This window comes from Ascochyta rabiei, chromosome 6, assembly GCF_004011695.2.
Source record: "Ascochyta rabiei chromosome 6, complete sequence".
In the NCBI taxonomy this organism is placed as follows: Eukaryota; Fungi; Ascomycota; class Dothideomycetes; order Pleosporales; family Didymellaceae; genus Ascochyta; species Ascochyta rabiei.
The window spans coordinates 1888824-1912837 of NC_082410.1; the positions used below are offsets into that span (position 1 = coordinate 1888824).

Sequence of the window (24014 nt, forward strand, 5' to 3'; positions counted from 1 at the left end):
TGGGGTGGGGTGTAGGAGACCGGCGTTGAGGGGAGGTTGAATAACGAAGAAGGCGACGTGTAGTTATCTGCTGTGACGCCCTACTTCATGTTGGCTGTGCATCGGATATTAAATGAACCACCGATGAGCCGCGTCTTTAACCCGAGCTTCATGTACCGACTTTGTACGTTGCGATACTGATGAATGTTCTGTTGTACGAGGTGGAGCACAAAATCTGGGGCATGCGGGGGCAGGGCTCTCGGCCACGGTTCACGGCTTGTCTCAGACGCCAGCCGCTTTGGGAAGACGGACCGTCCAACTTGACTGATGCTGAATATATTCCTTGCGACATTCAGGTGCTACATGCTATCTTGCTTCTTTCTTTGTCCTCTCTCTCTCTCTCTCCATTCACTTGCTCTGAGTGCTCGGACCATGGCTGTGGGTCAAGCTGTGTCCCGTTTTCTTGACTGCACGCTTGTAGCTATCTGAGTCCTCGCAAGCCTTGAGCCACTTGTTGATGTTTGACCATTCTTTTCCATTCGTGCCCAGCTCTCTAGCAATGATGAAGGTGGCAGAGAAATGCATCATGATGTCTGCCGCAGTAGGACGGTCGCCTACCAGGAACGCACCTGGAGAAAGGGAGAGTTCGCTCTCCAGCCATGACATGTCATTTTGGACATTGACAGACATGCCTTTCTCGGCCGCTTCAAGAACTCCTTCGGGTGCGTCCTTGATGTTCCATCGCGCGTACAGAATTGCTAGGCCATGGAGAGCGAATGTTGCCTCAGCAGCGTGGACCCATTGCAAGACCTTGATCCTGGTCTTGTCATCCTTGGGCATCAGTTTCCCGTCTTTGTCGTATTTACCACACAGGTAACTGGCGCCCGTCAGCTACAGTCATATATTGAGTCGCGTGCGTGAAGGTTATTCATCTTACTCATTAATCGCACCACTCTCCTAAACCACGAAATCTCCGTCTTTGATGGTAGGAAACTTCCCAAGCGGGTTACCGGATCCAAGCTTGAATTCTTCGGGCGCTTTTGAAGCTGATGTGCGATCAGAGAACTTGACATCGTAATCCAGTCCTAGTTCTTCGAGTAGCCAGGCTGTGCGGATGCAGCGGGATGCCTGTAGAAACCACAACGTGATTGGCGGCATGGTGGCAGAGATTGTCAGGAGTCAATTCTGTTGAGGCTCTGGTGTAGCTTTGACTTCAAGAGCGCTTGTTTCGACCCTTTAAAGCTGCTCTGAGTTGCTGCTGTCTCCGGAACGGCGTTTGGCGTCATGTGAACGTCGCGGAGTTAGTCCCGGCGGGGAAAGAGAGGCATCGCATGAGGGTCCAAGTGCATTCGGTTTTGGTGATAGCCGACCCAGTAGTTGCATCTCCTTAATTCGAACTTCTGTTCTTGTGTTGATGCGGACGATCGCTTGTTGAGCTCATTTGTGCTTGCGCAACACGAAGCCGTAGTACTCAAAGCTACTGTCGCCTCCCCCTAAGATCTCCATATCATAGTCCCACTCTCCGTCACGGTTCAGGATAGGCTTGATGAAGTGAGGCTGTCGATATGTGATATACAAAAAGAAGCCGTCTTCTTTCAATACTCGTTGGACCTGACTCCATTAGTTTTGATTTGCGCAATATAACGTCAGCTTCGTTTACTGACCTCCTTCATGTATTTTCCGCTGTTTTCGAGGGTCTCTTCTGGTGGGCTCCACGGACTGCCAAAGATCATAGCGTCCAATGTACCCTTGTCGAACGCAACGTCGATACTCCCAGATTCAATGTCCCTCATGTCTCTCACATCTCCGACCTGGAACGTGACACACTTTTCCTGCTCATGTCGAGACTTCATCAGATCCACCACAACGGCAGAGAAATCAAGGCATAATTGATTGCTGTATCCCCTCTTCAACAGGTCGTACGGTACGGTCTGTGCATTTGTCAGTCAAACGTTGACTGTGTAAAGTGTGGCAAGTCACCAACACTGTCACCACTCCCCAAGTGCAATATCTTTGGTTGTGTCTCCGCCTTTCGAGTCGCAAACAGATGCTTGTCGAAGAACGGCTCCAGAGATGCAAAGTCGCGAAACCATTCGTGTGTAGGTTCGGTGCTGTCACCCGCCTGTGCGTATCGCTCATCCCAAAAGGACGCATGGCCCAGTGCAGCACCTTCGTCTGTTTTCGGCATAGTGATTATTCTGACTGTCTTGTTGCTGACACAGATAATAGCTTGGAGGTTTGCAAATTTAGCACGTGGGGTGGTTGGCGTGGTGATGATGCGGGGATTCGCTTAGTGGAACTAATTTTTGACGTAGTACTGTACTAGGTCCGTACTATGGTCTCTGTTGAACATTTAATTGTTTTGGTGGAGGTGAACGGGCTGGCCGACTCCTCTGGTCTTCTCATCGTCTATCTCCTTTTGGACGTATTGGAGGCAGAGAGTTGAGTTTGCATTCCTTGCATGGGGGTTTAACGCGCCAAACTGATGAAAAGGTCTTGAGAATTGTTGCAGAGCTACTGCATATTTTGTATGGGTAAAGCGACTCGCACATGCTTTCCATTCCATCATGTTTTCATTTGCGCCTGAATCACCAAGACTCGCTTATCTCTGTGAAAGAAACAATACGTGTATAGCTTAGCTAATGATGGTTGTGCCTTCGACTCGGCATCGTCGAGCCTCGGCTCGGATCGACGTCATAGCAGTTCGTGTGGGGTAAACACGATGCGCGCCCGTGAAGATCAGAGCACGCGTATAACACTTCATCAAAGTGTTGTATCATATCCTTACTGCGTATCAGTATCAGTGTGAGAAATCTCAACAATGGCGCCGACGGAAATAAGATCGGCCCCCTAGTGTTCGGCCACCCCTAGTGTTCGGCCACCTCACCCAAGTAAGCTTCACTATTTTGAGTCGTGATTTTTCAACAACAACGATTACAATTGCCACTCTGTACACATAGACTGAAGCGTAAGAGCTGCTGCTGCTGCTGCCGCCTTTTTAGCTTCGTCTTCTCCTTGCCGTGATGCCTGCTCAGCTTGTAATGCTGCTGCCCGATCTATAGCAGCCTTAATCGCCTCAACGTTGCTATAGCGCTCATTTGGATTAACTTGAACTCGCTTTCTTGAGTGAGTAATAGTAGCACTATCTAATTGATACTTGAGGCGTTGATTTTCAAATTCTAGCCGAGCTGCGCGGGTGTTGGCTCTGGCAATAGCCTTGCCTGCCTTGCCAAGCATCAGGCGTGTGCTCCGTGAATGAGATTCTGATAGAATAAGCTGCTGAGCCTTGTACAAGGCCTGTGAGCTCTGAGGCGTGGCAAACACGTCATCTGAGGCTTGAGTAGATGGTGGAGGAGTGATAGGCCGGCCTGATACTTGAGATGAGAGCAGTACAAGGTCTGGGTTGTATGGGCAGAGGCCAGCAGCCTTCCACCCGGCTCGTATGACTCTCTCAGATAGTCCCTCATCTCTCGCCTTATTGTATGATGTGACAAAGCGCTCCTTCTTGATAGGTGCTGCGTCATCAAGTGCTGAGAGGGCTCGGATCCCGCTACGGTAACGAGATTTGAGTACTGAGAATGGAGCCAGATCTAGCGGCTGGAGGACGTGTGACGCGTGAGGCGGGAGGTATAGGAGATAGACCTTGCTCTGCTTACAGAGCCACATGAAGTCTATCGGGATCTGAGAGCCGTGGCCATCCAGTATAAGTAACCGCCAGCGACCGGGTTGAGGTGTAGTTTGAGGCAGAAAAATCCGCTTCAGCCACTCAGATCCAATAGCATTTGACGTCCATCCATTCTCTGACGTTGTATAGAGCCAATCAGGTACCCCTTGTGCTGGGAACCACGTGGATTGTAGATGCTTGCCTTTGAAGATGACTAGGCATTGAAGCTTCTTGCCAACGGCTGAGATGGACTCAATAATAGACACCCACTCACGATCCTCTGGGGATTTGACGTAAGCCTTCTTCTTTGACGAGCTAGCAACCACACGGGAGTTGCTACATACCCCAAGGCCTACCCCAGTCTCATCCATGTTCCATATGTCCTCATATTGTATACCCAGCTCAATCCGCGTACGCTCAAACAACTCTAGAAACGCGCGTATAGTCTCATAGTTGGCTGCTGTAGTCCTTGCGCTCTCAATCTTTCGGCCAACTATAGAGGCGACGCGTGGGTTACGCGTGATGAAATGGGTTACCCATTTATGCCCGAGTGGCTCGTAGTCGCCGTTCATGTGGAGGATAAGGGTAGCCATTTCTCGTACGCGTGGATGGGAGGGTGGCTGTGCGCGTGAGTCCTCTTCAAGTATCCAATTTACTAGAAATTGCTCTTGTTCTGGAGTCAATCGCTGCTGTTGATGATGAGCTATCGCGTTGGGTTGGCGACCGCTGAGGCGCTCTTGGATCGTTGATCGGGGGACGCCATAGGCCTTGGCAGCCTGCCGTTGGCTTGTAAAAACACCAGAATTGAGATCAGCGATAGCAGATTGTATAGCCACTTCACGGGGATCCATTTTGATGGCGTGGCGTTGAGAGTATAGAGCGTCAAAAACAGAGTAACGCGTTGTGTTGGGTGGCCGAACACTAGGGGTGGCCGAACACTAGGGGGCCGATCTTACCCATTCTTTTCCACTACGCAGCCTCTATCTACTCTCATCGTGTGCTGTGGTATCTTTGGCTTCGTGGCATTGAGTATGATGAATGTGTATGTTACGCTGTTGCGTGAACATGTCTTTGCTCTCGCTTACTGTTGCAGATACAACCACCAGTTATGCCGCGACCAGATCTCGCATCAATTGATGTGAGCTACCGGCGCATCCCGATCATGGCTCTAGGCAAGGATGTATACATCGATTCGCGACTGATTATCTCAAAACTCGAATCTCTATATCCTAGTAGTACCTTGACACTAAAAACGACCGAACAAGCTGGAGTCAGAAAACTCCTAGAAAACTACAGCGATGGTGGTCTCTTCAACAATGCCGTAAAGCTCATGCCATACTGGTCATCGACAGGCTTGATACAGAACAACATGTTCCTCGACGACCGGCAGAGGCTGATGGGTGGAAGACGCATGACGGCGGAGAACATGCAAGCTGGCCGGCCAGATGGTCTGCAGAATATGCGACAGGCTTTTGAGCTGATGGAGAACACATTTTTGGCCGATGGCAGGCAATGGATCCTGGGGACGGAAGGATTGACCGTCGCAGATATCGATGCGGCATGGCCCTTTGAGTGGCTCATCGTGGATCGTGGCATGAAAGGCGCACTACCCGAGGAACAATTTGGCGAGAAGAACTACCCGCGGACACACGCTTGGATCCAACGTTTCATGCGCAATATCAAAGGTGCAAAAGGAAAGTCCCCGAAGCCTACCGCACTCGATGGGAAGACAATGAGTACGCGGGTCTTGGATGCGACCTCACCTACCGAGCCTGTGACTTTTGACAACAACGACGCTCTTGGGTTTCACGCCGGCGACATGGTCCAAGTATTTCCATCTGACTACGGCCAAGCGCACAAAGATAGTGGAGCTCTAGTTGGCCTCACAGCCTCCGAAGTCGTGATCCGCAACAGCAAAGGTCTCCATCTCCACTTCCCGCGCTGGAACTTCCGTATTGTGAGGGCCACGGGTGAATCTTCGATGCCGCCATCACTCAGCAGCGAAAAAACGATACCCAAGATGCGTCTCATATACCACTCTTTCTCGCCATACACGCGCAAAGTCTTCATGCTCGCCCACGAGCTAAACCTCGCGCAGCACATGACCCTCGAAAAAGTTGTCGTAGCCCCCATCCCCATCAAGGGCTGGAGTGACAACACCGAAGACGTTGCGGTGTACAATCCGATGGGCAAGATACCTTGCCTGGTCACCGGAGATGTGCCAACTGGTGTTTTCGACTCGAGAGTAATCTGCGAGTACCTCCAGGAACTGGCAGGTGTGAAAGTGAAGAAGGATAAGAAGTACTGGCAGATGAAAGCGCTGCATGCGTGTGCGGATGGCATCATGGATGCAGCTGTGCTCATCACGTATGAATTACGTATCAGGAAAGAGCGTGGACTGTATTTCAAGGAGTGGGTGGAGGGCCAGAAGACGAAGATCTTGCGTGGATTAGATCGTTTCGAGACTGTTGTAAAAGATGGGATACTGTTGGAGCCCGGCAGTGCACCAGCGTCAGTGGATGAAATTGCTGTTGCTGTTGCCACAGCTTTGACGGCGCAGATGGGTTTCTTGGGTCTTGATTGGCAGAAAGGAAGACCCAATCTGCTGGAGTGGATGAGAAAGTGGGAGACGAGGGGTAGTTTTGTGAAGACGCCACCGACGCAGGATTGGGTTGTCAAAAACACGGCCGAGAGGGTCCCGAAACTGTAGTGATATATGGGTATTTGAGCGTGAACATGGATTGATGGATCTACCAGGTGAGAAGGCTTAAGACTTTCCGTATGAGGTTAGTACTTACGACTGACGTGCGGACAATGTCACGTGGACTGTGCATGTTCACATTGACTTGTCGTAGATGGGACGGAGGTGCGTATTGAGTTTGGATGCTGTGATGCGCACACGATATAGACTCGGCTAAGGGCAAGCATTCGCATTGGTGGTGGTGGTGGTGGTGGTGGTGAAGCCGGTGCGTAGTGGGGCAGTTCCGAGGGGTTGGACGTCCGTGCCCAGCTTGCATCGATCAGCCAACGCTCGCATTGCGCCAAAGGCTCCTGCACACTGCTGTAGACGCAATCACACCATCTTCGCCATGCAGTCCATACCAGATGCGCGCCAGCAGTCCTTCGAGGAGCTGTACGGTCCCCCTGAGAACTTCCTCGAGATCGAGGTATGCGCCCCGCTGTAGACCCCCCCGCAGCCTCGCTCACATGTCGCGTGCACAGGTCCGCAATCCCATGACCCACGGTAAAAACAGACTCTATGCGATTCCACACGAGGAGACCTAGACACTGACTGTGCTCCAGGTGTCGGCCGCGGCATGTACACAACCTACGAGATCGTCATGCGCACCAACATCCCCGCCTTCAAGCTGAAGTCCTCCTCCGTGCGCCGGCGCTACAACGAATTCGAGGCCTTTAGAGACATCCTCGAGCGCGAGAGTGCGCGCGTCACCATACCGCCGCTGCCGGGCAAGGTCCTGACCAACCGCTTCTCAGACGACGTAATCGAGCACAGAAGAGAGGGGCTGCAGAGGTTCTTGCAGATTGTAGTGGGACACCCGCTGCTCCAGACAGGGAGTAAAGTGCTGGCGGCGTTTGTGCAGGGTGAGTGGCGCTGGGTGTTTCTGGGCGGTGGGGACTGACAACGGTAGATCCAAACTGGGACCGACATGCGTGGTGATTGACTGGGGAGGAGGGACAGGAAGCAATCGAATCTACTGGCTTGCTGCAAAACAGCATCTACGCGAGACTCAGCATCGGTCGGTGGAACAGTCTGCGATACGTCGTAGAATTTACATGCGTTCTTGAGCGACACGGGCGTTCTGTGCAAACAATCAAAGTACGGTACTGGTAATTCGATGACTGAACTCCATCAAGTGCATACTGCAAGTGCGTTTTCAAGGTTAAGTCATCCACTGCGCTGTAATCAACAGTGAACCTGGGAAGACAATCTGAACAATCACGCACCAGCAACAAATATCAGAGACCAAAGCTCAGCACCCTCAACGACACCAGCGCTTCCCCACGTGGGGCTGGAGAGAGCGGCCAGACCTGTCTAGTTTGACATCATCGGCATCCCCGTCGAGCGCTAGCGTCCGAACGCAAAAGTCTTTCCACTCTTCGGCTCAAGCTGCAACCCTGCATGAACTGCATCTGCACGGCTTCAATCTCCACTGTATATATACGAGAAGCTAATTGTACATATCTTGCAACATGGGCATACCGTCGCATCCAGCGTCCAACGCCATCATCTATCTGACCCTAGGCGCCTTCCTGTATGTCACAAGTGGAGACCTCGAGTCGTGCGACCGTGGAACCACAAGGCTAACCAAAGATCAGGGTCTTGGGATGCTTCGTCGCATGGCGGTTGCGACACCAGTCTAAGACTGAGTGGCTGTCTAGCAACCGTACACAGAAGGGTTAGAACCTCGGCTATCATGCGTCACCATCTTTGACGCTGTTGTCGCGCTCACATTCATGAATGATAGCTAACATGCCGCAGGCGTTCCGCTCGCTCTTAACTTCATCGCCTCGTGTGAGTCCATCCGCGTAACAGCGCGTCCAGCGTGAAGAGCAGCGGCAGTATCGATTCAGTATCACAACACCGCCTGAACGAGGTGCATTCAACATTCATCGCTCAATGAGCGCAAATCAACAGTCAAGTCTTCAGGTTCGTATTTGAGATCTCTCGCAAAGGCTGCTCTCGGGACTGCTACCTCCAAGCATAACGAGAGCAGTCTTTGTGTGGCTACACTGCGGGCGCAGATCTGAGACTGCAACAACACTCCTCACAAGGTGTTGTTGTTAGTCAAAGTGAAGCTGAGAAGTACCGTCAGAACTCGATCAAGATAATACTTGCGTGAGGAACGTGCTGCCGCTATTACCCTGACCTCCCCCTCATTGCTGCAGTCAGCTGACCTACCTGTTCTAATCACCAGCACTCGGTTCTGGTATCCTGTTTACCTATCCTCAGATTGCGACCATCGCCGGTGTACAAGGTCTCCTAGTCTATGCACTGTCATCGGCCCTCCCGCTTCTGATCTTCGGTGCCCTGGGGCCTATTATCCGACGCAAATGTCCCGAAGGCTTCGTCCTGACCGAATGGACGCGCCAGCGTTACGGTGCTGTTGCAGGTCTTTTCCTGAGCATCTGCACACTCATCACTATGTTTTTGTACATGGTTGCCGAGTTGTCCGCCCTCCAGCAGATCGTCAACCTCCTCACCGGTCTGAACGGCCTCCCGGTCGTGATTGTTGAGTGCGCAGTAACAACAATCTACACCTCGCTGGGCGGTTTCAAGGTTTCGTTCGTAACCGACAACATCCAAGGAGCCATGGTCGTTGGACTGATCATTCTGGGCGTTATCGCAGTTGGTGTCGAAACAGATATCCAACGCCCGCTCATTGAGAAATCTGGCTACCTGAACTCTTCGCTCCTAGGCTGGCAGCTGCTGTACATTCTTCCCGTCGCCATCTTGACAAACGACTTTTTCCTAAGTGGTTTCTGGATGCGCACTTTCGCGTCGCGTACAGACAAGGATCTCTGGATTGGTGTCTCACTCGCATCAGTTGGTGTCCTCATCATATTGACCCTTGTTGGTGTCGCAGGTCTGCTTGCTGCATGGAGTGGCGCGTGGGACATGACCGACGCAGATACCGGATCTCTCTCCCTCTTTCTTCTGCTCTCGCAGCTGCCCAACTGGGTCGTTGGTGTTGTCCTTGTCATGACCATCTCGCTCTCTGCCGCTGCGTTCGACTCGTTTCAGAGTGCTATGATTTCCACTGGCTCTAACGACTTCTTCCGCAACAAGCTGAACATCTGGTTCATCCGCGCATGCGTCGTGGCTATCATCTTCCCGGTCGTTGTTGTCGCACTTCGATCTCCAAACATTCTCCAGATTTTTCTGATCAGCGATCTGGTCAGTGCAGCGGTTGTGCCTTGCCTGGTCATTGGGTTGAGCGACAAGTTCTACTGGTACCGTGGTTTTGACTTTGTTGTCGGCGGTCTGGGTGGTATCCTCACCATCTTCCTATTCGGACTCGTCTACTACAATGGTGATGTCACCTTGGCTGGCCGTCTCCTTCTTCTTGAAGGTGGACTTTACGCCAACGACTGGAGTGCATTTGGTAAGCTTTCCTCTCTGGCCACTGCTGGCTTCCGTACTGACCATAGTAGGTGCTTTCGTCGCCGCACCCTTTGGCGGTCTTCTCTGGGCCTTTGGTGCCTGCGCCGTTCGCATCTCCGCACTCTGGATCTGGGCCAAGGTCAAGGGCCACCGTTTCGATGCGCTGGACCGCCCTGTTCCCCGCGAGACGACACCCCCTGGCGCAATCGACGCCGACGAGCACGCCACCGTCCTCGAGCACAACGTCGAGGCTGGCAAGAGCGGCAGGTTCTTCTAGACCATTCCTCGAACAGTGGACCAGAAAGAAGGTGCGAGACTTTGTAACAATAGCCTAGGTGACGCGTAGCACGAGGGGGAATCGCAAAGCGGAGGTGCGGTTACGCGGAGGACGATATGGTATGCCGGACTGCACGGCGTAATTTTATAGTTTAACACGCACAAGCAAACTACATTCGCTCTCTATTCGCAACGGATTCGCGGGCAGTAAGTGTCACGTGTTGGGTTTCCAAGTGGGAGGTTTTGCGATGAGGTGGTTTTCTGCTCGAGGCCATATCGCCCAGGTGGGTGGATTGAATGGAGCGCTCTGTTTGCAATGGTGTTATTTCCGGATGTGTTTTTTCTTCTTGTTTTGGCTTGCTTGTCAAGCATGGTTGCTGTGGATGGCCTTCTGCGCTCTGCGTGCAGCCACCCCGCAGTCTGACAGACAACAAACACCAAGTCTCTACGCGACTGTCTCACTCCCAATCGCTATCGTCGTCGTTCGCCTGCGCCATGGTCTTGCCCTGCCGTATCCCCGTCGTCTTCTCCTCGTCGTCGTCCTGCCCCGGTCTCCTGCTCAGTCTGCCATCTCCGATCTTAACAGCGCCCAGATCCACCAGCACTTTCTCCCAGTCCTCGGCTTTTGTCCGCGGGCCGTTGAGCTCGCGCAGCGTCACGATCTGCTTTTTGATGTCGCCGTCTTTGTACACCAGCACTGTCGGCGTGTTTTTGTCTGGATATCCTTCTATGCACAGGTCGGCGCGCATCTGGCAGAACTTGACGTCGCCGAATTTCTGCGCCAGCAGCGTCCACGACTCCATTGCGACGCGCGACTCGGTGTTTGTGCCCGTGCTGGAGGTCAGGAGGACGAAGATGTGGGATTTTTGCGATGCTTCCGTCACGTCGCGGCTGTAGTCGGGTTTCTGAAGGTGGTAGACTTGGTTGTATACTGAGGCCGAGGTGATGGCGGATAGCTCGTTCATGCGCTTCTGCCTGGTGGAGCGTCAGTAAACATGGGCATGAATTGCAATTTGAATGGCTAGCTGGTCTGACAAGGGCAAAGAGGTGCATTTACCTGTAGCTTTCCAGAAAGTCTTCGTCTTCCTCGTCTTCCAGCTCCGCTAGTTCGTCCAGTTCTTTCCCTTCCAGCCGGTTCTCGTGTGCAAGTCGGCGCGCTTCTGTGAGAGCCTCCTCAATCATAGGCGTGGGCGAAGGTGGCTTCTCCGGGATGATGCCTTTACTGCGCAAGATGTCGTTCCATTCTGTGTCTTCATTTGGGTCGACTTCGACATTGATGGGCATATCTGGCATCTGCATATTGGCGGTTGTGATTTGGGAGTTCGAGAGGGAGTGTTCTAGTGTTTTGAGGTCCAGAAAGAGGTATACAAAGATTGAATACTGGTGTGGTGGTGTTTAAATTGACGCCTGAAACTTTCGAAGCTCTGAAGCTCAGGGTCGCCGTCGATCAACTGCCCCGCCCCCACTTGCCTTCTTTGGGCTGGAACACCTTGCCAGGGCATGACGTCGGCATTGGTGTGAATCTTTGTACGACGAAAAGTTAATTACATTAATTCCCTGAGTATGCTAGCCTTTTGGTACAACCTGCCAATCTGTCAATGCCATTTTGCAGCACTAGAACAAGGTCTCACCTTGAGAATGTTCGTAGATGTGTACGCTGTCAAGTCTCGTTTGCACTGGACAGACTCAAAGTCTAGCAGATCGCAACATTGAATGTGAAGCTTTGTATCATGAGACTACGACACAGTTTCCTTCAAACGAATCAAAAAGGCAGGTGACTTGGAATGAACAGTAAGCACAGCGGGCTTACTATACGAAACGACTGGGATGCACCCTTACGGGTCATTCACTCTTTCATGTGGCTGTCTACTAGTTAGCCATCGGGCCGACACGATCGCTGGTAAGTCGCCAAACTTCATCTGTTCTCATCGTCATCCGATATGTGTACGCGAGAAATTGAGACTTTGGTGCATTCTGAGCGATGTCTTATCTAGGCAGGCTTCGTTCGATCTAGCAGGGTTTGAGTGTTCTGTCCGCGCATTCAATGGTAAAGATACAAGCACTCAAATGGAGGGTACTTCCAGCACGCCAACTAGGGCGCCAATTCCGTGGAACCAAGGTCTCTTTCGGTGATGCTAGCCAACCAGTAGCGCAGCTCCCGCGCGTAGAGATGCAATGTGATGTACTCGAGCATGGCTGTATACAAGTTCGCACCCTCAGGCACCCGGTCTCTTCGAATTCTTGATCAGACACATCGTTGCAGTGACCGGCCCTGTCAGCATTGCTTTGCGTGTTTTGGCGTTTGCTATTTTTTGCACACAAGTCGTGCATTAGGCTATACTTGGAAACCAAGAGTTTCAGAACTCATCCTAAATGTGTGCGCGATCTCCTCGAAGAACTCGAAGCTCTTATCAATGTTTTGGAATCATCGGACAATACATTGGGATCAGACGCCGATGGGGCTGCATCTGACGAATCGTAGGGATGGTGATGTGCAGACTTGTCGCCCCGGAATTGCAGCACTGTGAGCAGAGTCTAGCCGCAAAGTCAGGCTCCGGTTACGACAATATCAACAGAACTGCAAAATAGCACGTATACTTTGCATCCTGATCATTTGTCAGTTGTATTAAACACCAACACACCTCTGCGAGCGGGCGGCACAACGTCGCCAAAGATTCGGCGACTGCCTAGTCCTGATCTCATCGTCACGCATGAATGACTGTTGCTTCAATTGCACAGGACAAACTCGAGTACCAAAAGGAGACAAAGCTACTAGTGATGTGTACGAAGTATTGCAAGCCTGGATCGCATCTGGTAGTCGACCCCATCGCCCCGCACGCCGTTCTCGCATGGACGAGCTGTGGCTGGGGTAGCTTAGCACAGTGGCCAAAATCTGATTCTATGGCTGACGCTGTGCATGGTATGCTGACTGTGTCCTTCGAATTTGCCCGAAATGATGGGAAGGAAAGACAATCCGCAGATACAATCCTTGCAGTGTCGTGGAGGTCGACTTCGCTTGGTGGAGAGACAAAGTTGTCAGAAAAAAATGGGTTGCGCAACGGAGCTGCACTGAAGCTTGTGTAGCGGCGGTGCAAACTAGGGGTATTTGATATCGGAGGGGCAATCTCTGAGGAGAAACAGTCTGTCGTGACCGTGTGGGTGAAGAAGGATATGCAGAAAACTCCAAGCCCATGCCTACGAGCTGATGCTTCCAGCTGTGGCCGTTTGACAACGCCGTCATTAATCTCAGTCTCGCGAAAGGGAATGATTGAGAGAAGGAACCAACTTGAAATGAAGGCTGACAGATGCTCAGATGAGCTCGTCACCACCGCTCCGCCTCGACTCTTCAACCGCTTGCCAGATTGTGCTTTCTTCAAAGACTGGCCCGTGGCCGTCACACTTGGCAGCGCCTTTCAAGCGCTCAACGACGTCGGTGACGTCCACCAGCCCCTGCTTGACCAGTGGGTGAGACTGTATCACGTCCCATGCCTGAGCTGCGGGCACCTCCTTGCCCTTGGACGTGTGGCGAGAGGCGGCGTGGTCTTTGTGCGCCGCGTTGAGAACACTGCCGTTGCTGAGTGACTGCACGTTGTATGCGTCTTCTTCGTGCTCCACGTCTTCGTCTGGGAGGTGGGCGCCTGGCGAAGGATAGCTGGCCGAGACTCTGCGCGACACAGGCGGCGAGTGGCCAGAGGTGGCGCGGAGGACCTCGTTTTCGATGCGGGCGCGCTGCAAGGCCAGCTTCAGGCGCTCGTTGTCGGACTGCAGGGACTGTGTGTTGTTTTCGAGGGCGTTGAGCTTGGCTTCGAGGTCGCGCACATGGCGTTCTTTGCGTTCGCGGAAGGCGCGTTGTCTGCATCGGGGTCAGTAACGGGTTGGGCCGTGACAAAGAGGGGAAACCTGCGCTGCCCTATTCTGTGCTTTCCGCCTGCTCTGCGCGGGCGTGAGATGGAGGCTGGCTTCCTTCTCCTCGCTGCTGCTCCGTGTTCTGCTTGCGCCGCCGTCGTCCATCTCCCCGCCCAGCCCCGAATCCAAGCTGCCAACGGTCGGCAGAGGCGTCTGCGAGGCCATGTCTGGCGAGCCGCCATGCTGCGGGGTCGGCAACCCATGGAGAGCGAAGGCGTCGTAGGTGCCTGAGAAGAGGCCCGCATCGAGAGGTTCCTGATGGTGGTGTTAGTCGGGGCGGACCACTGGCGGCGACAAAGCATCAGAGCACCTACAACACTGCGCATTGGGTCGGTGTCGATTCCGGAGCTCGCAAAGGTATTTGGCGGCATGCCCAAGTACTGGTAGGGCTGCTGCGAAGCGCCGTAGAAGCTGTAATCCATGGCGATGTTCTGGTGCTGGTGGATGGAGAGGCACGCGTTCAGACGTTTAGACGTTCAGATGTTCAGATGTTCCGATGTTCAGACGTTCAGACGTTCAGACGTTCAGACGTTCAGACGTTCAGACGTTCAGACGTTCAGACGTTCAGACGTTCAGACGTTCAAACGTTCAGATGTTCAGACGTTCAGATTCTCGGAGACTGAAAGGCGCCTTCACTATTTCTCCGGCCCTATCACGGAACGATGCTTACTTGTATTTCAGCGTTTTCAAGCTCCGAGCAGAGGCGACAACGGGAACACGACACTTTGACTGAGTGCTGACAGCTGAAATTCGCGCTCTCACACACACCTCCACCCACATGGCGCACGTTCACTCCCGCTGCACGCCCCAAACCCAATGTGACTGCGCTAGGCCGACCTGCAGCCCGTACGGCAGCGCCCTACCAACGGCTGGTGGCCGACACTTCGCGAAGTAGCCTGTGCGCCATGACGACTTCGCTTCTGCTTCCTCACGGCCTGGTCCTGCGGCAGAGACACTCGGTGAGCATCTATGCACAACGCAATTGTCATGCCTTTGGTGCAGTCTCGTGTCCACACCAGCGGCCATGTATTGCAGCAACTTTGTACCACAACGTCTAATACCAAACGGGTAACCCGGGCATCAATTCCAGAAAGCACATGTACTGCTGGACAATGCAGTTTCAGCAGCAACTCCGAGAGTCCTCTCAGCTCTGTGACCACCAGCTCGTCATTCCTTCACACTGAGCATCTCATACCGCCAACAGCACTGCAAAGACGACTACCGAGCCTCCGCGTGGGCGTCCACTGTGCTTCGCGTCCTATGCCATCAGCTTCGACGCTTCCATTCAGCTTCCATGCCTCCGTCACCCGCACGCGTCCCATCTGGCTGACCAGCAGCATCAGCGCTAACCACCAGCACACGTACCACCCCCTCCCCCCCCTAGAACGATTTCGTAGAGCCGCAGAACGGGACTGCATCTCAGTCGTTGGAGTTGTTTTCCAGCCCGGCACTCGAATCATCAACGCCACACACACGGCTGACGGCACCGCCTTTGAGCACTGCGAAATCGCACGCCCAGCAACCAGTCTAGCCGGCGAAACATGCATGCCAGATCCAGCACCCACGCACCGACCACACTAGCGGTGTCCAACTCTCCACCCCCGGAATCCCCACGCGTCCACACGCGCGCTGCTATTCCCAATGAAGCTCATGATAGTGCATGCAGCCTGCAGAGCACCTGGTGCACTCCACTCCCCGCTCCATGTCCACAGAATAAAGCCACGGACCAGACAGGGTATGGCTTCGCTAAGCCTGGCAAACGCCTACTCTTACTCCTCACTCCTCACTCCTACTACGAACGTGCTGGGTGTCCACCTCTTCTAAGCCCTAGGCAAGCCGCTCCCAGTAGGCCGTTACGGACCTGACGGTTCCGACCTAGCGGTACCCGCTCGCTGACGACGGCAAGGGCATGGGCATGGGCATGGGCATGTTCAGCTTGTATGGCAGATTTCTTCGATAAGAGCAATTCGCCTCCTGGTGCATGTTCTACGGCCATGGCATCAGTCTCGTGGGTAGAGCCATACGTGTCGCGATTTCAATAAAGTAGTCTCGTGTCTATCAACTTCATCATCTAAACCTGTCGCCAAAAGGACCAACACGACGGTTGCGTTTGACTAGACAGTACGCCTCGAGGCGATTGCCAATTGCCAAAGACAATGCTGTGAGTCAGTCCATCGTGAAAACTAAAATCAGTGTTTCACAAATGCATAAAAAAAATCTTTGAACGTCATCGATTCAGATTCATCATTAAGCTAACCATCATACTGGTTGGGATATCATATCATCGTTCCATTCCAATCTCTTCCTTCAGCTGCACTTGTCCTCTTGGACGAGTCGCTTAACCGTAGGTGCGGTCACCACCAACCTTCTTGGATCCGTCGAGGTCAGAGTCGACGCGGGGGTCGAGCTTGTTCAGGACGTTGGATCCGTGAGGTCCAGCGGTCTGGTTGGCGTTTGAGTTACCAACTTGACCGGGGTGGTTGGTGCCGGTCAAGCCAGAGCCCTGAGTGGTACCGTAGGTGTTGCCCTGTCCTCCGTAGCGGTCAGAGTCAACACGGGGGTCGGCCTTGTTACCAAGGTGCGAGTCGTGGGGACCAGAAGGGTCAGAGTAGCCCTGGTTGCCAGTCAGGCCAGAGCCAGTACTGCCGTAGCCGCCGGCGCCGGTGTGAGTTCCGTGGCTGCCAGTGAGACCAGAACTGGTGGTGTTGTGGCCCGTCAGACCAGAACCTGTGCTGCCATAGCCACCAGCACCGGTGGTGTTGCCGGCGGCACCGTAGCGGTCAGAGTCGACGCGGGGGTCGGCCTGGTTGGCAAGGTGGGTGTTGTGAGGGCCCGTAGGGTCAGAGCCGATGTGAGACCCAGTGTGGCTACCAGTGTGAGGAGCACCACCAGTCAGACCAGAGCCGGTGTGAGTACCGTGGCTGCCAGTCAAGCCGGAGCCAGTGCTGCCGTGCGTACCTGTGGTACCATACTGACCAGCGCCGTAGCCACCAGCTCCAGCAGTGTTGCCAGCAACACCGTAGCGGTCGGAGTCAACACGAGGGTCAGCCTTGTTGCCAAGGTGAGAGTCGTGAGGACCCGTGGGGTCGCTGCCGTGGGTGTGCGAGCTATGGGTGTTGGAGCCGGTGAGACCGCCAGTGTTGGCGTGGCTGCTATGAGACAGACCGGCACCTGAGTGGTGGTCAGCCCTTGATTGATCTTCAAGGAGAGCCTCAGGCAACTTCTTGCCATCAGTCTGGTAGGTCTGCTGACCGGAAGTGTGCTGCTCGTTACCATAGCCGCCAACGCTCGAAGAGTTGCCAGCCGGACCAACACGGTCAGAGTCAACGCGGGGGTCAAGCTTGTTGGCAAGCTTGGAGTCGTGAGGACCCGTGGGGTCGCTGCTGTGGGTTGTGCTGTGGCCTGTAGTGCCGTGCGAGCCAGTCAAGCCGGAGCCAGTGGTACCGTGGGTGTTGGAGCCGTAAGTGTCGTGCGAGCCGGTCAAACCACTGCCTGTGGTTCCGTGTGTACCAGTGAGGCCGGAGCCAGTGGTGCCATGTGTATCTGTGGTACCATACTGGCCTGTACCGTGACCGCCAGCACCGGCGGTGTTGCCAGCTGTGCCGAAGCGGTCAGAGTCAACACGAGGGTCAGCAGCATTGGCAGTGTGCGAGCTGTGAGGACCAGTGGGATCGTCTGGAGATTATCAGTGTCCGAACATTGTAGAAAGATCTAGTAGAACTCACTGTGTGTGGAGCCGGGCAGATTGGTGCCAGTGTGTGTGCCAGTGGTTCCTGTGTGAGTACCTGTAGTACCAGTGTGTGTGGTGTCGTGGGTGGTATCCTTGTCCTTGTGAAGGACGTTCTCGACCTTAGCCTTGATCTTTTCCATTGCTCCGGCCATGTTGGGTGTTTATTTGTTGTGGTAGTGGGGGTATATTGGTGAGGTGTTGGTGAAGTTGTTATGAGGTAGTGGAGTGTGATGGGTGGTTGTTGTTGAGTTGTGTGATGGTAAATACTGGAGGCCCCAGTTGCTTCTTATATATTACCATTGGAAGGCAGGAGCACCTCATCTTGCTACGTCATGTTCTGCTGGCCTTCAGCTTCCAGCATCAGCAGACGTGCCACAAACAGCGGGGACAACTGGGTGAATCTTCTCAATCCCTGTTTCAGCAATCCTCCCTTGCCAGAACGGGTAGCGCCACAAACAACGCGAACGTGAAGATCTGAGATGCTGCCAGCTACAGTGTCCGTCACGTCATTGTTCCGTGCTTCCAGACCTTCAGCCTCGAGCACCTTGAGCATGAGCCGGGGCTATCTCGGCGGGTTACTCAATCAGACCTTCCACATGCCCTGGCACTCCCATGCTGGATGTTGCTTGGAAGCGCCACAAACACTGGTCACAGCTCACAGCAACAGAACCCTTTCGAGTGCTAGCTTACACAGACAAGGCTAGCTGGGCCCACAACGGAGACTAACACGTGGACGGCGCTGCGTCATTCTGCCACGGACTGTGGAGAAGGACGAAGCTTACTTGCGACTTCAATTTCCTGTTTGCTGTTGTCTGATCCTGCATTCTGCCACGCCTAGCTTGTATCACGCAATGATCCGCAGCCGATCGGGAAGCAACCGCGCGTCTGTGGAGGTGTCTGTGGCGCAGGGCCGGTTCGACTGGCATATGTGGCGTCATATGAAGATCTCTAGGTTCAGATCGGGTATCCGCCACCTGCGGGCTTCTGACTGGCATTGCAGAAGCTGCTAGGTACATGCTGTTCCTGAATGCCACGGGAGAGGTGGAGAAACGCGGGATAGCAGCGTGCCAGAAACCGAAACTGGGCCTGAAGCGAACCGTCATCATGACGCACCCCACCTCACACCTCTCGCTTCTGGAAACTTGCCATCTTGCAGCTCTGCAGGGCACCAAAAATGGTCAGAATACAGTGTAGGACCACAGAAATAAAGTGACCCCATCGGACAGCCCACGAATTTACCCGCAGGAAAGCTGGCGACGTTGCGAATCGCGCAAGAAGACTGAAGTCGCACGGTGCTCCAAGCTCGTGCTGGTGAGGTTTCGACCCGCGATGGGCAATCTGTGATAGATACTTCTGACTTGACCCTGCTGGAACTGAATGTCAGGTAGATGTGTTCAGAGCTTCAACTCAAGCAGAGCCTGATTGAGACTTGGCAGCTCCTTGCCCGCCATGAACCCAGCACACGGTGTCATTGCAGTGGCAATTTGTGCCGTGCCGACGAGGATGCGAAATCTCTTCACCAACCTTGCGCTTGGCGTGTGAGCATGTAAAGATGATGTCTTGAGATTGAGATCCTGTTCCCATCTCCATGCAATCGTGCTACAAAAGCCAAGCGTAGGCCTGACTAGAGCTCCGGTTGACAATGACGTCACACATCGTCAGTTGCAGCGCGCCCTTGCAACGCTTTGCTCAAAGGCTCCCTGCTCTACACTCACTACCTTCACCCACCTAATACCTGATCAAAATCTCGTAATGTCTTCAGGAAAGTCAGCAAGCAGCAAGGTGTCCGACAAGGTCCAGCAGGTCGCGCAGGAGGACTTCAACCAGGCCAAAGCCCTGGCAAACGATGCTGTTAGGTCAGGCGCCTACCTGTATCCATTCAAGGTATGCTAGTCGGCGCACCTCCACGATCGAACAGGGATTAACGAGCACAGGGCATCGCGTACTTCTTCACGCACCGCGCGCTATGGCGTCCTCTCGCTGCGAAGCTGATCCCCACCATCTCCCTCGGCCTAGGTGTCACGGTGTTCATGTTCGTGGTGACCTACGTGCCCCAAGCTGCCGTCCTCACTGTCTTCAACGGTCCTCTTGCCTTTGTCACGACCGTGCTGCTTGTCCTCAGCGAGAGCTCCACCATCTTCAACGTGCTAAGCAAGAACTTTCTCATTGACGATGCGCTCATCGATACCTTCGATGGCACCCTCATGTCGCGCGACATGACCACGCTGGTCGCGAAGGAGCGCGCCGTCAAGTCTGGCAGCGACCCAATCGCAAAGCTGGGCAAGCTCGCGACCAAGCCGTTCGCCAAGTTTGCACCCAGCGCCATCATTCGCTACTTCATGTACCTTCCGCTGAACTTTATCCCCATCGTGGGTACCGTCCTGTTTGTGATTCTACAGGGACGCAAGTTCGGACCTACTGCACACGCGCGCTACTTCCAGCTCAAGCAGATGAACAAGCAGGAGAAGGATCAGTTCATCGAACGCCGCAAGGCTGCCTACGCCAGGTACGCTCCTAATTTACTCTGCTGTACCCTACCTTGCTAACATTGAAAAGCTTTGGTGTGCCCGCCGTCCTCCTGGAGATGGTTCCAATCGCCGGTATCCTCTTCTCATTCACAAACACCGTCGGCGCAGCGCTCTGGGCTGCAGACATGGAGCACACGGATGCAAGCGGACATAAGACCACCGCACCAGGTCTGCGCAACCAAGCGGCAGATGCAAGAAAAGAGCTGTAGAACTTCTATCCGTACAGTCGCTTTGTCGGTCTAGATGGACACTATCGATACCCGTGGAAGCCTCCATATGCGTCAGGCTGGCTGCTGGGGTGGCCGTGGGTAGACCTTCATCATGTAGGGATCACTGAAGATCAAAGTGGGCACTTCGAAGATTGGCATGGAGATGAAGTCGTTACCTCTCGTAGCATTGACGATTACGACGACGGTAACGTGATACACCTGTATACCTATGATGCGAATAGCGCACCTGCACCTGATTGGAGGAGTGTCAAATTAATGAAATAGCGAATACCTGACTTTCCCCAAAGCCCTGGTCTCGTCTTACTGCATCCACATCACCTTTGCATTTATCTTGCAAGCAACGCAAATCACACTGTATTGGCACACTTTCACCCTTAGCTGTGTTTGTATGCGGTTCCACATCCGCACAATGTTCAGAAGCATCAGTAACGACTTGACAATATGTAGGCCTCCCTTAAGCTTGGCATGTTAAGATCGCAAAACATCTCGTATGCATTTTCTTTGCTTTGCACAACATTCTGCGTTTTTTTCATAATCCAATGCATGTAATCTGACGTATGTATTAGTATTGTGGTGGTTGTGGTGAATTTTTGAATGTGCATGCTTGTTGTCCAAAATATAGAAATGTGTGGGTCAGAAATAGACTCCGAGAATCACCGTCACGTACAACTCTGTTTTGCGAGGTGGTTAATCGCGTCGTTTTCGCACACGATGACGAAACTTCTTCACGTCTTGCAAGGTTTTCAGTGTTTCTTGTGCTATTATGCAATATTCGTTACATCTACGCTTTTACCACGCAGCTCTACTTTTCAACGTCATTACTCATCAATCATCACCCACCGCTGTTTTAGTACTTGGTGCTGTTCGCAGCAGGGCTGCCCTTGGCCAAGCCAAAGCACTCAGCCATGCCGTAGAAGATGTCGATGCTGTTGTACACGCCGCCGAACAGCTCCTGGCAGGGTCCCATGGCGAAGACGGGAACGTCGGTGAGCGAGTGCACGCCCTGGTCGTTCTCGACAGGCAGGGTGCCGTTGAGCGTGATGCCAGAAGGCTCCTTGGGGTTGACGTAGAAGTCATCGTCGCCCTTGACCTGCTCGGTGGCGGGGACGCGCGGGCCAGACTTGCGGACAGACCAGTTCTCGGTGCGGTCCGGGTCGGCCATTAGACCCTGGAAGAGGGTGTAGCGCGGGTCCCAGTTCGACGGGAAATTGCTGTCGGTGTAGGTCAGGTTGCCGGTGTTGGCGTACTGAGAGAGGCCGGAACGCTCGTAGACGCCCACGGCTTCGCGGCGCTTGCGGTCTGCATTTTGCGCAGCGAGGTAATGTGTGTCGACGGAACCCATAACATCAAAGCCGTGGCCGTGGTCAGCGGTCACAAGAACCAGAGTCTCCTTGAGGGTGTTGGTTGCGTTGAGTTTGGCGATGGTGGCCTTGATAGTATCGTCAAGTTCAAGAAGCTCACCAAGCGCGCGGTCATAGTCGAGAACGTGCATCATTTTATCGATCGACGCACTCTCGCTCATTAAGAAATAGCCCTTGTCGCCGGAGCGGGCTTGGAGGATGTCGATGGCCTTGAGGGTCATCTCTTTTTGGCCGGGTTGGTCGAGGGCGGGTTTTTTGTCACCAGTTGGGGAGACGGTCTGGTTCAAGTTGCTGCGGTAGACATTGCGATCAAGCCACTTAGCCATGTTGGAGGTACTGAAGATACCGAGAGCCTTCTCCGTGTTGCTTGCAGACAGGAGTGCGGTGCGGTTCTGGATGATCTGGTAGTCCTTCTTGGCGAACTCCTCGTAGTAATCCTTGCCCTGGTAAGTGACACCACCAAGCGAGGGAGGGTAGAACTGCTCAGCACCACCACCGAAGAGGACATCAACTGGTACGTTCGTCCAGGTGTAGTTCTGGACACCATTGAGGTAGGTGTCGACGATAGCGCCGTACTCGCCACGGTTGCGAGTGTGGGAGACGAGGGCAGCAGGAGTGGCATCGGCAATGTACGCAGTAGAGACAATACCAATGTGTCCACCAGTGAGACGGTGGAACATCTCAGCAATGGTCTCAACCTTGGGATCGTCGAACGCGTTCTTGCTGGAGTCGGCGTAAACGTTGAGGCAGTTGACTGTGCTCTTGTGGCCAGTGTTGAGTGCAGCAGCGGAGTTGGCAGAGTCGGTGATGAAGCTGTCAATCGATTGGGTCATCTGGTGGCCGAGCACAGGGAATTTGTCCATAGCCATTGTGGTCTGGTACTTTCCGTTGATGCTCTTGTGACCAATCAGGCGTGCGGCCGTGATCATGTTGGTGGTCATACCGTCTCCGATGAAGAGGATGATGTTCTTGGTCTTGCGCTCCTCTGCTAGGTCGCGAACGAGCCAAGTAGCCTCGGTCTTGCTGCCGTTGTTGTAGTTGAGGGTCGCAGTGTACTCGCCGGGCTCGTAGAGAGCAACGCGACGGTAGGCCTTGGCGGCGACATTGACGAAGCTAGCGTTTTTTGCGTCACGAGCGAAGAGGTCTGGAGTATGTCAGTGGCCGTCCGAAGTTGTTTTAGGGAATAGCTGCAAGTACTCACCCTCGTACCACGTGAAGTTCCACTTCTCGAGCTTGGGCTCTTGGATTTTGAAGTACTCAGTGACCGGCGCGGTCTTACCCTCCTTGGTAATGGTGAAGGTGAACTTCTCATCCAGAGGCAGCCCAATGGCCTCAGATCCATTCTTGGGCTGGTGGACTTCGAGGCGGATGTCGAAGTACTGGCCAGCGAGAAAGTCGGCCCTATCATCAACTTTGTTAGTCTGAGTTGAAATAGATTTCGCACGAGTTGCTCACTGGTCTGGAGGAAACACGCATCCTGTTCTCTAGTTAGCATTTTATCCATATTTCCGCAATGGTGGCCGTACCGAGCGTTGGGCAGGCTCCAAGACGGCGGAAGCTCTGCGCAGACACAGCGCCTACAAGCAGAGCAGCTGCAGCACCAATTGATGTGGTGGACTTCATGGCGAACGCTACAGAGTGTGAAGTGATATACAAGACTGTAGGGAAGTGCGACAACGTTCCACGGAGACCTGCAGGCCCAGGCTTTATAGCTCCCAAAACTTCGGACCTGCATTTAGAGCTCCTCGCAGTTTTGGGACATAGTCTGCACACGGGAGCAACCATATGACCAGGGTCCTCAGCTCATTCCCACAAGCTGGTTGCCTATGCTGCAGACGGGTCGGTCAACGGTCCATAATCGCCCTCGTGCAATGTCCAAGCACTGTGACTGCTCGAGATCAACCTCCCAGCTGCAAGACCAGGTGCAGCCACCAGCCACCATCATCATATCGATGGCGGACGAGCTGCCTTATCGAGGTTGAGACGCACGTTGTTCATGTTCATCTGCAGCGCGTTGTACTTGTCTTGGCGAAACGTGAACGATAGCGGACGTGTGATTCGCCATGGCGCATGTGGTGGATCTCACTCCGCTCGCGCGGCGTTCTTGGCATCTGCAGTTGTGCACCGGGACAAGAAATCATTGGCGAAGAGAAAATTTGGAAAGAGAACAAGGCTTTGGCTTGAGCTTCGACTCGGATGTTGTGCCGCGAAATGTG

General features: G+C 53.6%; 12 protein-coding genes across 13 annotated transcripts, besides 21 other annotated features; 4 read left to right on the forward strand and 8 right to left on the reverse strand.

Annotated features, from left to right (window-relative positions):
• Positions 1-355: 355 nt before the first annotated feature.
• Positions 356-384: a tandem repeat.
• A 3-nt stretch (positions 385-387) lies between these two features.
• Positions 388-819, reverse strand: EKO05_0004560 (Glutathione transferase; the record flags this gene model as incomplete). The annotated part of the gene is made up of 1 exon (XM_059636415.1): positions 388-819. One exon carries the CDS (start codon positions 817-819, stop codon positions 388-390), a length of 432 nt encoding a protein of 143 aa, XP_059492398.1.
• Positions 820-936: 117 nt separating this feature from the next.
• EKO05_0004561 (Glutathione transferase) lies at positions 937-1137 on the reverse strand (the record flags this gene model as incomplete). Its single annotated transcript, XM_038938783.2, has 1 exon — positions 937-1137. The coding sequence occupies one exon, from the start codon at positions 1135-1137 to the stop codon at positions 937-939; it is 201 nt and encodes a 66-aa protein (XP_038800345.2).
• Positions 1138-1416: 279 nt separating this feature from the next.
• Positions 1417-2167, reverse strand: EKO05_0004562 (uncharacterized protein; the record flags this gene model as incomplete). Its single annotated transcript, XM_038938776.1, has 3 exons — positions 1417-1590; positions 1644-1910; positions 1964-2167. The coding sequence occupies 3 exons, from the start codon at positions 2165-2167 to the stop codon at positions 1417-1419; spliced, it is 645 nt and encodes a 214-aa protein (XP_038800346.1).
• Positions 2168-2232: 65 nt separating this feature from the next.
• Positions 2233-2294: a mobile genetic element.
• A 527-nt stretch (positions 2295-2821) lies between these two features.
• Positions 2822-4597: a dispersed repeat.
• On the reverse strand, positions 2914-4494 carry EKO05_0004563 (uncharacterized protein; the record flags this gene model as incomplete). Its single annotated transcript, XM_038945603.1, has 1 exon — positions 2914-4494. The coding sequence occupies one exon, from the start codon at positions 4492-4494 to the stop codon at positions 2914-2916; it is 1581 nt and encodes a 526-aa protein (XP_038800347.1).
• Positions 2954-2973: a tandem repeat.
• Positions 3032-4467: a mobile genetic element.
• Positions 3281-4473: a mobile genetic element.
• Positions 3326-4485: a mobile genetic element.
• Positions 3356-4494: a mobile genetic element.
• Positions 3368-3909: a mobile genetic element.
• Positions 3380-4347: a mobile genetic element.
• Positions 3455-3909: a mobile genetic element.
• Positions 3518-4017: a mobile genetic element.
• Positions 3545-4050: a mobile genetic element.
• Positions 3545-4431: a mobile genetic element.
• Positions 3569-4419: a mobile genetic element.
• Positions 4112-4464: a mobile genetic element.
• Positions 4598-4751: 154 nt separating the features above from the next.
• Positions 4752-6353, forward strand: EKO05_0004564 (uncharacterized protein; the record flags this gene model as incomplete). The annotated part of the gene is made up of 1 exon (XM_038945604.1): positions 4752-6353. The coding sequence occupies one exon, from the start codon at positions 4752-4754 to the stop codon at positions 6351-6353; it is 1602 nt and encodes a 533-aa protein (XP_038800348.1).
• Positions 6354-6577: 224 nt separating this feature from the next.
• Positions 6578-6603: a tandem repeat.
• A 129-nt stretch (positions 6604-6732) lies between these two features.
• On the forward strand, positions 6733-7322 carry EKO05_0004565 (Sorting nexin-3; the record flags this gene model as incomplete). Its single annotated transcript, XM_038939115.1, has 4 exons — positions 6733-6810; positions 6866-6887; positions 6947-7246; positions 7294-7322. 4 exons carry the CDS (start codon positions 6733-6735, stop codon positions 7320-7322), a joined length of 429 nt encoding a protein of 142 aa, XP_038800349.1.
• A 533-nt stretch (positions 7323-7855) lies between these two features.
• Positions 7856-10044, forward strand: EKO05_0004566 (uncharacterized protein; the record flags this gene model as incomplete). The annotated part of the gene is made up of 5 exons (XM_059636416.1): positions 7856-7917; positions 7982-8061; positions 8145-8177; positions 8581-9768; positions 9818-10044. 5 exons carry the CDS (start codon positions 7856-7858, stop codon positions 10042-10044), a joined length of 1590 nt encoding a protein of 529 aa, XP_059492399.1.
• A 457-nt stretch (positions 10045-10501) lies between these two features.
• EKO05_0004567 (Proteolipid protein 2) lies at positions 10502-11342 on the reverse strand (the record flags this gene model as incomplete). The annotated part of the gene is made up of 2 exons (XM_038938701.1): positions 10502-11018; positions 11101-11342. The coding sequence occupies 2 exons, from the start codon at positions 11340-11342 to the stop codon at positions 10502-10504; spliced, it is 759 nt and encodes a 252-aa protein (XP_038800351.1).
• Positions 10518-10585: a tandem repeat.
• A 2010-nt stretch (positions 11343-13352) lies between the features above and the next one.
• On the reverse strand, positions 13353-14371 carry EKO05_0004568 (uncharacterized protein; the record flags this gene model as incomplete). Its single annotated transcript, XM_059636417.1, has 3 exons — positions 13353-13896; positions 13948-14204; positions 14264-14371. 3 exons carry the CDS (start codon positions 14369-14371, stop codon positions 13353-13355), a joined length of 909 nt encoding a protein of 302 aa, XP_059492400.1.
• Positions 14372-14406: 35 nt separating this feature from the next.
• Positions 14407-14558: a tandem repeat.
• A 1150-nt stretch (positions 14559-15708) lies between these two features.
• Positions 15709-15743: a tandem repeat.
• Positions 15744-15849: 106 nt separating this feature from the next.
• Positions 15850-15879: a tandem repeat.
• Positions 15880-16287: 408 nt separating this feature from the next.
• On the reverse strand, positions 16288-17831 carry EKO05_0004569 (uncharacterized protein; the record flags this gene model as incomplete). Of its 2 annotated transcripts, XM_059636418.1 has the most annotated exons (3): positions 16288-17120; positions 17202-17624; positions 17675-17831. In XM_059636418.1, 3 exons carry the CDS (start codon positions 17829-17831, stop codon positions 16288-16290), a joined length of 1413 nt encoding a protein of 470 aa, XP_059492401.1. The 2 variants fall into 2 exon arrangements, with proteins under 2 accessions (XP_059492401.1, XP_038800353.1); XM_038938731.1 differs by having other exon boundaries at positions 16288-17624.
• A 1600-nt stretch (positions 17832-19431) lies between these two features.
• On the forward strand, positions 19432-20416 carry EKO05_0004570 (uncharacterized protein; the record flags this gene model as incomplete). The annotated part of the gene is made up of 3 exons (XM_038938702.1): positions 19432-19563; positions 19614-20185; positions 20236-20416. The coding sequence occupies 3 exons, from the start codon at positions 19432-19434 to the stop codon at positions 20414-20416; spliced, it is 885 nt and encodes a 294-aa protein (XP_038800354.1).
• Positions 20417-21284: 868 nt separating this feature from the next.
• Positions 21285-23421, reverse strand: EKO05_0004571 (uncharacterized protein; the record flags this gene model as incomplete). The annotated part of the gene is made up of 4 exons (XM_038939131.1): positions 21285-22942; positions 23000-23199; positions 23254-23275; positions 23325-23421. 4 exons carry the CDS (start codon positions 23419-23421, stop codon positions 21285-21287), a joined length of 1977 nt encoding a protein of 658 aa, XP_038800355.1.
• Positions 23422-24014: the final 593 nt, after the last annotated feature.